At 53.7% G+C, this 12,814-nt stretch overlaps 2 protein-coding genes across 6 annotated transcripts in view; both read left to right on the top strand.

Moving 5' to 3' along the window:
* SH2D3C (SH2 domain containing 3C) overlaps positions 1-7,260 on the top strand; it is a 29,502-nt gene extending 22,242 nt beyond the window's left edge. For all 4 annotated transcript variants that reach the window (XM_010951155.3, XM_045513829.2, XM_045513830.2 and 1 more), the window contains 7 exons: positions 320-444; positions 1,973-2,508; positions 3,442-3,557; positions 4,083-4,254; positions 5,049-5,160; positions 5,532-5,738; positions 6,650-7,260. In XM_010951155.3, coding sequence (XP_010949457.1) covers positions 320-444; positions 1,973-2,508; positions 3,442-3,557; positions 4,083-4,254; positions 5,049-5,160; positions 5,532-5,738; positions 6,650-6,825 — 1,444 coding nt within the window. In that variant the 3' untranslated portion in view covers positions 6,826-7,260. The remainder of the gene's footprint in view (positions 1-319; positions 445-1,972; positions 2,509-3,441; positions 3,558-4,082; positions 4,255-5,048; positions 5,161-5,531; positions 5,739-6,649) is intronic.
* A 129-nt stretch (positions 7,261-7,389) lies between these two features.
* TOR2A (torsin family 2 member A) lies at positions 7,390-12,753 on the top strand. 2 transcript variants are annotated; one of them, XM_010951150.3, is made up of 5 exons: positions 7,390-9,037; positions 9,634-9,899; positions 10,662-10,837; positions 11,537-11,664; positions 11,973-12,753. In XM_010951150.3, exons 1-5 carry the CDS (start codon positions 8,887-8,889, stop codon positions 12,215-12,217), a joined length of 966 nt encoding a protein of 321 aa, XP_010949452.1. In that variant the 5' UTR covers positions 7,390-8,886; the 3' UTR covers positions 12,218-12,753. The 2 variants fall into 2 exon arrangements, with proteins under 2 accessions (XP_010949452.1, XP_010949453.1); XM_010951151.3 differs by lacking the exon at positions 11,537-11,664.
* The last annotated feature ends 61 nt before the right edge of the window (positions 12,754-12,814 follow it).

Raw genomic sequence — 12,814 nt, 5'->3', positions numbered from 1 at the left:
GGCATCCTGAGTATAGTGTGGGAGCAGTGGTAAGAGGCCAGGCTGATGGGCTTGGCTCCTGAGCCCTTCTCCCCAGACTGTTCTCTAAGTTGGGGGCAAGATTCCCAGGGAAGAGATCAGTTGTGCAGGTTGTGGACTGCACAAGCCCTTCCTCCTCTGGGCTTCAGTTTTTGTACCTGTCAATTGGGAGGTTGGACTTGATAACCTCCAGACCTCTGAAGTTCAGCACATCTAGGTTGGAGACAGAGGTGGGGGTCCTAATGCTGGCTGAAGACCCTGACCTCTGGGCTGTCTGCTCATGAAGGTGTCTACTCCACAGCACATCACTGCCCCACCCCCGGGAATCCATCCGCAACTGTGCGCTCAGCATGGACCAGATCCCAGACCTGCACTCGCCCATGTCCCCCATCTCCGAGAACCCCAGCTCTCCTGCCTATAGTACTGGTATGGCCAGCAGTGGGGTCGGGGCAGGTGGAGGGATCTGGTGGGAGGGATCTTGTGTGCGCATGCATGTGCTGTCTGATGAATTCTGTTATAGTGTGTGATCATGTGTTTTTCTACCTTTTTTCTGAGAGCAATGCCCTGCAAGAGTTTACGCTAAAAACTTGCTAGTGGAAGTATTGATATTGACATACAAAACATATCTATGGCTTATTCATTCCACAGTGATTATTTGAGTCCCTATTGGGTACCAGGCACTGTCATTTCCAGTGCATTCTCCTGAATGCAGCAAGTCTGCTAGAAGCTCACTGTGTTATTGAATCTGGGCTTCAATGCTGTGAAGTACATGCAGTCAGCAACACTCAGCCCCCACTGGTCGAGCGCCTGCCGTGTGTGGGGTGCTCCGCCAGGCCTTGCATTGGCTAGGACTTAATGCATCCCTGATTCCAAATGGTGGGCTCAAACCAGGCTAGTCATGCTTGCTTTTATTTTCTCTATTAAATAGACTTTTTCCCCCAAGAGTTCTAGATTCATAGCAAGATTGAGCAGACAGCACTGTGCTTTTTTTAAATACAAAGAAAATTTCTGTTGTAGAAATATGCCACTAGTTCACTTCTGGAAGAAAAAAAAGTAATATTTTCAATAGGCCATACTGCATATTGTCCACATGGCAGGCAAGGTGTGCAGACAGAGTGGCAGCCCCAGAGGAAACTTCGCTGGGAGACGCTCTGCTGCAATATTTCTATCTATATGGGTTGTCACAAATTCTTCTCTAAACACGGGCCTGGCAGCTTGTCATAATTGCCAACTTGCCTTCAAAACAACACCCCTCAGTGTAAATGTTAAAATGCCTTGCCACAGATTATTTATTGGACAAGTTCTAAGCAATGTGGCATAGTGAAGTACCCAGGAGTGAGGACTTAACACCTGGTTTTAAATCCCAGCTCTACCACTTGCTGGCTGGGTGACCTTGGGAAGGTCAGTTGGTTTCTCTGAGCCTCAGTTTTCTGTGGAACGGGGACCATGAAAGTCCTTGTGGGATGTTGAGAGGCTTAAATGAACTAATGTGCAAAGAAGGATCTTGCAGGCAGTAAGAGCTCAACAAACATCACCTCTAATTTTGGGTAGTGGTTTTATTGTTTTGACCAGTGTACCTCCACATGTCACCAGCTCCCAGAACACAGGTACTCAATATATCATTATTACTAATTCACTGAGACATAATTCCGCACAATGAACTCCAGCAAGTCCTTAGCTGTCCTGAATCACAGAAAGCTCCTATAAGTAATTCAGTAGTTCCCTAAGGCTGCAGCAGCCTTAGGATAGGAGTGTGCTACTCCTGGGGTCCAGGTGATTTCGGGGCATCGCTGAGGGCTGGTCAGTATGCCAGAGTCTGTTGGGCTGGGCCTGGGTGCAGGGAGGTGGGGATCACCCTGTAGGGTGGATGGAGCCTGTCCTTTGGGAAGGGGATGGGGGAAACTCACTGGGTCAGAGTCATGGTAACTAGTCCTCTCCCTTTATCTCCCTGCAGTGACCCGTGTCCACGCCGCCCCTGCAGCCCCCTCGGCCACAGCACTGCCTGCCTCCCCTGTCATCCGCCGCTCCAGCGAACCCCAGCTGTGTCCCGGAAGTGCCACAAAGCCACTTGGGGAGTCGGACAAGGGTCCTTACACCAGCCCCTCCCACACCCTCTGCAAAGCCTCCCCATCACCGTCGCTCAGCAGCTACAGCGACCCGGACTCTGGCCATTACTGTCAGCTCCAGCCTCCTGTCCGTGGCAGCCGCGAGTGGGCAGCAGCTGAGACCTCCAGCCGGCAGGCCAGGAGCTGTGGGGAGAAGCTAAAGGAACTGTCAGAAAATGGGGCCCCCGAGGGGGACTGGGGAAGGACCTTCACAGTCCCAATTGTGGAAGCCACTTCTTCCTTCAACCCATCTGCCTTCCAGTCACTTCTGATCCCCAAGGATAACCGGCCACTGGAGGTGGGCCTCCTGCGTAAGGTCAAGGAGCTGCTGGCAGAGGTTGATGCACGGACACTGGCCCGGCATGTCACCAAGGTTGACTGCCTGGTAGGTGCTGGGTGTGCACTGGGGCAGGGGCAGCAATTTTGTCCTCTGGCTTTGGGACAGGGGTCCGAGTAGTGAGGAGCTGGCCCCTAAATTCCCAAGTATAGCTAGTGGGCCTGGATTCTGGCTTCATGGCTGTTCTTCACGTGCTGTGTGACTCTGAGTAATCACTTTACATCTCTGGGCCTCCATTTTTTTCCTTAAAAAGACCCCCAAACTGAGATGTTCTTTCTTCTTCCAGATGTCAGTTTGGCACTGGAACTGGGGAGTCCCAAAAGCCAGTGCTGTCTGGCTCCCTGAGTCACTTTTTGAGCCTAGTGAGAGTCAGCCCGGTTGATCCAAGGAATATAAAAGGACTGACTCCCTGCCTTCCCCTCCTGCCCCCAGGTGGACAAAACTCATTGTCTAGGCCCATAAATTGTTCATGTCTGGGCCCTTGCTTTGAATGAATCTTGACCATCTAAAGACCCTGACTTGCTGTACTTCTGTTTCTCCCTCTGAAGTTTAGGGCGAGAGGCGGGGGCACAGTGATTACTTGTTCGCAGTGGTCTCCAAGCTCAGGAAACAAGAAAAGAAAGTGCAGAGATGTTGCTCTGTGAAGAGTGCTAGGCTTGAAGGGAGCAGCACTGGGTTCTAGGCTGGTGTGTGACCTTGGACAAGCCCTTTTCTCCCCTGAGCCTCAGGTTTTCCCTCTGGAATAAGGGTGTCCTGGGTACCTCTGGCACAGACACCTCTGGGCATTTCCCCTTTTATCCTGCCTTTCACAGATGGTGAGAATTGAGGCTCATTTGCTCCATGTCGAAGGTTAGCAGTAGAGCTCGAATTCAAACTTGGCCTCTCAGCCAGGCTGCCCTTCTAGATAAAGCTCTCTGACTCCCCAGATGGCTTGGGCCAGCCAGGACAGGAAATTAATCAGCCCTCTGGGCGTCCTTGTAGGTTGCTAGGATACTGGGCGTTACCAAGGAGATGCAGACCCTAATGGGAGTCCGCTGGGGCATGGAGCTGCTCACTCTCCCGCATGGCCGGCAGCTACGACTAGACCTGCTGGAAAGGTAAAGCAAGCACCCACGGGGACTCACTGGGACTCACGGGGAACCCCCAGGGCTACCTTGTTGTGGCCGATTGGCCAATCACACTTTCTCACCGCAGTTCCCAGGGGTTCTGGCCACCCCCCTATCCCATTGATCAATCGCTACTTCTTTATATACAACTCGAAGTAATCTTAGTTTCCAAAAATGGAGTCCTTTATCTGTAATTCACCTTTTGTATCCTCTTGGCCGATCACAATCCGTGAGCCCTGGCCCGTCCATCAACTCTGGCTTCTCTCCTTTCTTAAAACAGCTCTGCGGGTTGATTTCCACTGACCGGCCACAAGCGCCTCAGGCTGGCGCTCCAGGACCTCTGGCCCCGCCCCTAACTTAGACCGACCAATCACAAGCCTTAATCTTGCCCCCACTTTGGCCACGCCCCCTAGCCGCACTTTTGGTTCCGCCCGCCACCACTAGGCGCCCAACCACAAGGACCCCCCCCCACCCTGGGTCGTTGGCCCCGCCCCTCTGACCTTGTCGCTCCGACAGGTTCCACACCATGTCCATCATGTTGGCCGTGGACATCCTGGGCTGCACGGGCTCTGCTGAGGAGCGGGCAGCGCTTCTGCACAAGACCATCCAGCTGGCGGCCGAGCTTCGGGGGACCATGGGCAACATGTTCAGCTTCGCTGCAGTCATGGGCGCCCTGGATATGGCCCAGGTACTGAGGGGCTCAAGTGGAGCCGGGCATCAGGTAGTCTCTGTCTGGAGGAGCCCTGGGATGTGTTTCTTGGAAGAACATTGTAACTTTCTAAGCAGCACTGGTGAAAGGGTAATTGGGAGAACTGAGTCCTTTAAGTACTGACCTGCTCCCAGACCAAGTCTTGCACTTTCCCTTGTCTCTGTTTTTCCACCTGTAAAATGAATGAGGAGCATTCATGAATGAGGACTTTAAAGAGTAAATATAAAATGGTTATCATTTAGCAAGCACTGACTATGCTAGGTGCTACCCTGAGTACATTAGAAGCACTGATTCCTCGGCAATCTCATAAGGTACCTTTATTGTCCCCATTTCATTGATGGAGAAACTGAGGCAGAGCAGTACTTGCCTAAGAGCACACAATCAGAGGCTGAAGAAGCTGAGATTCAAACCAGGTCTGTCTAAGTTCAGAGCCTGAACCTCATCCACACTATACTTCCCCTCCTTTGGCTCATCAATCATAACAACAGGGTCCTAGAGACAGTGGTTCAACTCTCAGCTCTGCCACTTACTTTTGGAGTGAACTTTGGCAAGTCATTCCCCTCTCTGAGCCTCAGTTCCCTCATCTGTAAAGTGGATTGTTGTGAGGGCTTCATGGGAGGCACATGAAAAGCAGTCAGTACTGTCCCTGATCTATGAATGGTGACCATACTAATGACTATTACCCCACATCTGGGTGTCCACTCAGCAGAGTGGCCCGTGGCCCCAGGAGGTCCCTTCCCTGGCTGCTCACTCACACAGTCTGGTCTCCCCAGATTGCCCGTCTCGAGCAGACATGGGTGACCCTGCGGCAGCGACACACAGAGGGTGCCATCCTCTACGAGAAGAAGCTCAAGCCGTTTCTCAAGAGCCTCAATGAGGGCAAAGGTATGTCCCCCACCTTGCTGTGTGAACTTGGACAGGTCCCAGCCCTCTCTGGGCCGGCCAAGACTCTCCCAGTGCGGAGGATGACGAGAGCATCCCTGGGCTCTGTGCAGCCTGTTTTCCTTGCACTCACTGTCTGCACCTGGCAACTGTGATGCCCTGTCCAGGTCCAGGCTCAGCCCCCATGCTGGGCTGAGGCTGCAGCGGGTTCAGCTGGAGGAATCTGAAGGATTTCTCTCAGGAGTCAGGAGCCCCAGGAGCTCCCTCAGGGACCTCGAGCAGGGCCCTTCCCCTAACACATCCTCAGTTCCTGGGACTGCAGTGGACAGTGGGGCCCTCCGGGACCTCTGAGCGCCACATCTCCCTCCCTGCAGAAGGCCCGCCGCTGAGCAACACCACGTTTCCTCATGTCCTGCCTCTCATCACTCTGCTGGAGTGTGACTCAGCCCCGGCTGAGGGCCCCGAGCCCTGGGGCAGCACAGAGCATGGTGTGGAGGTGGTGCTGGCCCACCTGGAGGCTGCCCGCACGGTGGCACACCACGGTGGCCTGTATCACACCAACGCGGAGGTCAAGCTGCAGGGTGAGTCCTAGGTTGCATCTGAGGCCTCCCTCCTCATGACCTGCTCTTCCCTTTTGTCCAAATGTCCATTCACATTTCTCCATCCCTCTTTCCTGCCCCATCCCCCTGACTTCTTTTTCTCACCCTTTTCTTTACTCAGACGACAAGGAATTGTTAGTGGCAGGCACCAGGTTAGGTGGGAGGGACACAGGTGATTCAAAGAGCACCACAGCTATGTATCTTAGCTTCTCTGAGCCTCAGCTTTCTCATCTGTGAAGTGGACATCCTGGCAGGTCTACTTTAGAAGGTTGTTTGCAAAATGCTCAGCCTGGGTTCCTGGGGCTGAGGCCGACCTGCCCTGCCTTCAGGGAGCTCACAGTGTAGTTGAAAGGTAAACTCCCTCTCATGAAAGGACAGAGTAGCTTCAGACAATCCACCTTTAAATTATTTGGGAAATATTTATGTCGTAAAAGTTCACTGTAGACAAATTATTAGTTACAGCTGAGCAAAAACAAGATAAAAAATCACCAACAATTATCTGGAGGTGAATTCTGTGAGCATTCCAGTGTGTGACTTTTTCTTTTTCAGAAAGAACAAAAAAGCTTTTTTTTTACATATACTTACAAAATATATTTACATTTCTTAGAAAAAATCTTGAAACTTACAGAAATATACAGAAAAGAAAAGGAAAATCACCCAAGATCTCCCCCTAAATTAGCAATATTTTTATCTTTATATGTTGTAAATAGTAGGACAGAGACTAGGTGCTAAGCTGCATGGTCATGTTCATCAACAAACCTTGTTGGATCCCTGGGGGTGGTGGGAGGCGCTCTTCTTGGAATGAGGTCCTGAGGGATGTAGTGGCTCCAGGCAGGAGCCCCAGCCTCCTCAGCTGGATGGTGATCTTCTGACCCCTGTGCCCCACCCTGCAGGGTTCCAGGCCCGGCCGGAGCTCCTCGAGGTGTTCAGCACTGAGTTCCAGATGCGTCTACTGTGGGGCAGTCAGGGAGCCAGCAGCAGCCAGGCCTGGCGCTATGAGAAGTTCGAGAAGGTCCTCACCGCCCTGTCCCACAAACTGGAGCCTGCTGTGCGCTCCAGCGAGCTGTGACCCCCATGGACCCTTCTTTTCTGCAGCTGCAGGCAGCAACAGGGACAGAAGGGCACAGACCTTTCCCCAGAGCACCCCAGGGACACTGTGATCAGCCCAAGAATGTTCTGGGTACAACTCCAGAATCTCCCTTGCACCTCCAGGATCCTCCGTGGACCCTGGGCTCCATCCCACCTGCCACACGCTCACCCAGTTTCCCTTCAGGAAGAACTGGAACCTCTGTTTCTCCCTCCAGCTCCTGCTTCTCCCCTTCCTGCTGGGGGGCCCTGCGTTTGAGCCACAGGAGGCTTCCCATGCCTCCTCAGTCTTCTCCAGGCATCTGCCCCCCACTGACACCGAGGCCTCCCTCTGGCTGTAAATACATCTATCTGTTCTGTAAATAGATGTACAGAAGCCATGTTCTTTCTTTCATATAAAAAACTTTTATGACTCTTTCTTCTGTCTCTCCGGGGACCCTGGGGTGGAAGGAAGCATCTTTTATCAGGTGAAAGGTAGAAAAATTCATTCAACAAATACTTATTTAGCACCAGAAGCATTCCAGATTGTGCCAGGCGCCAGAGTTACAGCCAACACTAAAACCGAGTCCCTGTCCTGGGGAAGCTCACAGATAAACAGCTAATTCCAACCAGTAGGAGAGATACTGACCCACCCCAACTTCTACTCCATTCCCTGCCTCTGGGAGCTGCAGCAAAGGTTCCCACAAATGCACAACTAAAGACCCCAGATGTTTGGGGTAGAAGGGCTTTTTGAGATCTAAGATTCCAGCTCCCCTCAGGAGAACCGGGAACTGGACAGATAAAGGTCTTTCCCTGGGTCACAGCAGCAGAATGGGGAAGACTGGAACCTGGGTGTGCTGACCTGGAGTTCTTTCCTTTTGTTGACTCAATGGTGGGAACAACTCATTTCTTTTCAGGTTTTGAAGCCCCAGAAGTATGTGTGTGTGATTGTGTGTGTGTTTGTGGGGGAGGGGCAGGGGATCTTTGAGGAGGGCCATGAAGGCAGTTGGCTTTTTTTGTTTGTTTGTTTTGGGGGAGATAATTAGGTTTATTTATTTATTTTTAATAGAGGCAGATTGAACCCAGGACCTCATGCATGCTAGGCATGCACTCTACCACTAAGCTATACCCTCCCTCTCCCAGCAGTTCTCTTGATATCACGGGTGGGGGAGGTGGGCAATGTGGATCAGCATGATTCCAGACCAGAATGGGGCCTGGGGAGCCTGTTCACTGAATTTGAAATGTCTGGGGCTCTTTGCCTTATGAATCCTTTGACCAAGAAAGGCTGGATAACACAGTGCCTCAGATCTGGGACAGCAGCCAGACTTGGGTTCAGTTCTATTGTTCACTAGCTGGGTGGCCTTGGATAAGGGGCTTAACCTCTTGGGTCCCAGTTTCCTTCTCAGTAAAATGGGGACAATAATGGAACCGATCCCTTAGGGCTGATGTTACAGCATTTAGCATATAGTAGCTGCTAGGTAAGGGACAGCCATGTTTCATGATGGATTGTCAATGATCATTTATTGATTACTTTGTGAGCCAAAACACTTCATGTGCCTGTACCTCACTGAAATATCACCATTCCTCTGTATGACAGGTACTGTTATCATATTATAAGAAACATAAGGCACCTAACACCATCTGCACATAGTAGGTGCTCACCAAAAGCTATAGCGCTCTTTTATCATGCAAAAGGGAAAAAAAGATCATGGAAAGGGCGCTTTACAAGGTATGAGGTGCTGCAGAAGTTTTTGTTACAATTATTACGTCACCCTTTGTGGTCATAATCCTTTATTATTCTGTAGAGCTACTGTGATGGTCCCTTAGTTACCGTGGCCATGGAAACGCAGCCTGCAGTTTTTGGTTGGATGGTTCGCGGGCTCCCCCTGGAGGCCATCTCCCGTTCCTGCAGTGGGACGACGGGGGCGGGCCTTTGAGAGGGGCGAGAGGGGAGCCGGGAGTTGTAGGCCACTGGCTGTGGTTGCCGTGGAGTGATGCACGCCGGGAGTTGTAGTTCTGGGGAGAGGCGGTTGGCGGCCCCGGACCCAGCTCCGGCCTCGCCCGGATGGCTGCCGCGACGTGCGCCTGCCGGCCCTGGGGCTCGCTCCTCGGGCTGCTCGGGCTGGTTTCGGCCGCGGCCGCCGTCTGGGACCTGACATCGCTGCGCTGCAACTTCGGCTCCTTCTGCGAATGTGACTTCCGGCCCGATTTCCAGGGTGAGGAGCTGCGGGAGCCCAGACCTGAGGGGCCGGAGGACCAGGGAGCCCTCGGACCTCAGGGTTGCTCTGGGGCAGGACCTGGAGGATAGAACCGAGGGGCGGGGCTCCCAGGCTTCGGGACAGCCAGGGGCGGAAGTGGGGCCCGGTGTTGAGGGACCCTGAGAGCCTGGGGCACAGGACTTGGGACGAGGGTTTGAGGATGCCTGTTTGGGATCCAGGCAGAACCCTGCTAGGATGGAGAGAGGCCTTTGACAGCAGGGCTTTGCCGGGAAGCTTAGGCCTTCACACTGGACTGGCCGTCAAGGGAAAAGCCTGCCTTGCGGATGGGCAGAGGTCTGGGACAGACCCTCTTGACAATTCGCAGCCATTTACGGCTGAGCGCAATCCAGAGGGCCACCTGGTGGGGGTGCTGCCGAGCTGAGTCAGGCCTCAGGGTGGCTCCTGCGATCGGAGACTTCAAGGGCCACATAGGCAGCTTGTAAAAACATCCCAGAACACAAGGATCCTAGACCAGCTTCCGGACATGACTCTCCTCCTGAACCTTTTCTGCGGTTATGTCCTCAGCTCTGACATTGTCCTTCTTGTGGTCCTAGGACTTGAGTGTGACCTGGCCCAGCACCTGGCTGGCCAGCACTTGGCCAGAGCACTGGTGGTGAAGGCACTGAAGGCCTTTGTGCAGGACCCTGCTCCCACCAAGCCGCTGGTCCTCTCCCTGCATGGCTGGACAGGCACGGGCAAATCCTTTGTCAGCTCCCTGCTGGCGCACTACCTCTTCCGGGGTGGCCTCCGCAGCCCCCATGTGCACCACTTTTCCCCACTCATCCACTTCCCCCACCCCAGCCACATGGAGCGCTACAAGGTAGGCTGGTTGCATCCTGGACCACCATCCACCTGCAGTGTGGGGTGCCAGACCCTAGGGAGGGAGGGAGGGAGTCCTGAGCCTAGGGAGGGGAATCACTTACTTGCTCTAGGCCACACAGCCACTTGGAGCCTCAGCCCTTTGGACCCATCCTGAACAGAGCTTGAGATGATCTATTCTACCTGGCAGGGAGTTCTTGCTTTAATTCCTGGGGGGGCAGTAATGGTACCCACCTGCCAGTGTTGTTGTGAGGGGCATGGAATTATATAATTGCGGGTATTATTATTTATGGAGCACTTACCTATGCCAGACAGTCTGCATAATCTCTCTGTAAAGCACTTAGCCCCAATTTGAGGCTCAGAGCAAGCAGTCAGGAAATGTCAGCTCTTACTACTACTGTTGTAGTTAATTGCAAAGTACCTTCCAGGCTGATATGTTTCAGCTGTCAACACTGTTGGGAAGATTCAGGGAGCAGGAAGGAGGCTTCTCTTTTTCTAGAAAGTGGTAGGTGTCAGGGAAGGAGCGCTGAACAGGCAGGTGCAGGGCCTGGGTCTGAGTCCTGTTCTCCTGCAGACTTGTGTGAGCTTGGACAAGTCTCCTCCCCGTTCTGGGCCACAGTTTCACCATGAGTCCCATTAAGGGACTAGTGCTCTCTGGGAGACCCCGTCTTCCTGGGAAGGAGATTTGTTCTTGTCTTGGGAAGACGTCTGGGGTTGGGGGATTATCTCCAGACCCCCTCATACTCCTACATCTCCCTCACAGAAGGATCTCAAGAGCTGGGTCCAGGGGAACCTCACTGCCTGCAGCCGCTCGCTCTTCCTCTTTGATGAGATGGACAAGCTGGCCCCAGGCTTGATAGAGGTCCTGCGACCTTTCCTGGGCTCCTCCTGGGTTGTGTATGGAACCAACTATCGCAAAGCCATCTTCATCTTCATCAGGTAGGGCCGGCTTTGCAGTGGGCGTGGCGCGGGGACCCGTGTCAGAGGGCTCAGCTACCCAGGCTTGGCCTGTGGTCCCACAGAATACTGTTCCCCCTGGGACCACTGGGGCGTTCCCAGAGTCCCCCACACTCTAGCTGGTGACACTGTCACTTGAGGTAGGTGACTTCCCTTTGATATTCTCAAAGCCAGTTCTGGGCTCAGTCTTCTAGATCCTCGTTTCTTTGTGGAACCCCTGCTGGGTTCAGAGTTTTTCCCTCTTGTGGCCAAGAGAACACAGGCCTGGGAAAAACAGGACTAGAGTTCAAGTCCCGCCTCTAAGAATCCCAGCTGTGTTTCCTCGGACAAACCACTTCACATCTCTGGGTTCCTACCTCCCCCTCTGAACAGCAGGGCCAATCCTAATGCCCTAGTGTCCTCCTAGAGGCTGGGTGAGGGAAAGTCAGTTAAGGGACGTAGAAGTGTTCTATAATCAGTGAAGTGCATGGCACCTATAGGTAGATTTCTAGGGGTCATGGTTATGGATACAAGCTCCAGAGAAGGGAAGTGGTTCCTGTGGTGTTTTCAGTGAATTTGGCTCCTGCTGGTACTGGGTCGGGTCCCCAGGCTTAGGTCATGTGAGATGGCACGTGGGAAGCAAGGGCCAAATCCTGCCCTCCCTGTCTGAGTCTCAGCCTATGTCCCCCACCCTGGTTTTAGCAACACTGGTGGTGAGCAGATCAACCAGGTGGTGTTGGAGGCGTGGCGCAGCCGCCGGGACCGCGAGGAGATCCGGCTGCAGGAGCTGGAGCCGGTCATCTCCCAGGCAGTGCTGGACAACCCGCACCGTGAGTTCAGCCGAGGACCCCAGCCCGGGGTGGCTTCCAGACTGGGGCCTCACACTCAGATCATGCCCAGGGAGAGCCTGGGCAACCCAGGGTGGGCCAGGTTTCCCCGGGTCTGGTACTCTGCCCAGTGACCCAGTACTTCCCAGCTCAGGCTTTGGCGCTCAGGGTAGTCAGACAGACTCCCTGAGCCCAGCACCTGGAAGGTGGCTGAGAGGATTAAGACCAGTGCCCGCACTTCCTTCCGCTGGGGATGAGGACCCAGCTCGTCCAGGTGAAGCACAGCCTCTTCCCATCCCTCCTTCCTGCAGATGGCTTCTGGCACTCGGGAATCATGGAAGAGCATCTCCTGGACACCTTGGTGCCCTTCCTACCGCTCCAGCGGCACCATGTGCGGCACTGTGTTCTCAACGAGCTGGCCCAGCTGGGCCTGGAGCCAAGGGATGAGGTTGTCCAGGCTGTGCTGGACAGCACCACCTTCTTCCCTGAGGAGGAGCAGCTCTTTTCCTCCAATGGCTGCAAGACTGTGGCTTCCCGAATTGCCTTCTTCCTCTGACTCTCCAGGTGGCTTCCTTACCCTTCTCTACCTGACCAGGCCATGCAGGAAAGCCCTGAGGCCTCTGCCAGTGGGTCCCTGTCCTGAGCCTCCTGGAGAGTGGGACCCAGAGCACAATGTGAAGATGAGGAGGGGTGTTGCCCAGGCCATGAGACGGAAGGCCCAGGCAGGCCCCAGCCACTTAGCAGAGAGCATTTTGGCTTTTGCTTCCTTCCTCAGGGAAACCACTGGTCACCGCAGAACTTCAGTGAGCCTTGAGCTCACCCTCCAGCCTGAGCCTTCTTAAAATGTGAATTATAACTCAGGGATGGTGGCTGGTGCCTGCTCCCTCGTTCGGTCAGTTACTCTCAGCCCTTGTTCTGGCACCACACCCCACCCTTCCATCCCACACCCTGTGGCCCAGTACTGTAAAGCCAGGCTGAGGCTTCTGTCTCCAGGAATAGAGGGACTCAAGCTGCCACTTGGGCTTGCCTTTTCAAATTTTTTATTTTGTAAAAGAAGAGAACGAATACAATAAATTCAGCCATGGGACCAGAGGAACTTTGGCTGAGTTCTCATTGCTCTGGAAGGAGGCTGCTTTGCTGAGTGCCAGTGTGT

Source organism: Camelus bactrianus, chromosome 4, assembly GCF_048773025.1.
Source record: "Camelus bactrianus isolate YW-2024 breed Bactrian camel chromosome 4, ASM4877302v1, whole genome shotgun sequence".
Lineage (NCBI taxonomy): Eukaryota > Metazoa > Chordata > Mammalia > Artiodactyla > Camelidae > Camelus > Camelus bactrianus.
This window is presented reverse-complemented; position numbering and strand designations above follow the sequence as displayed.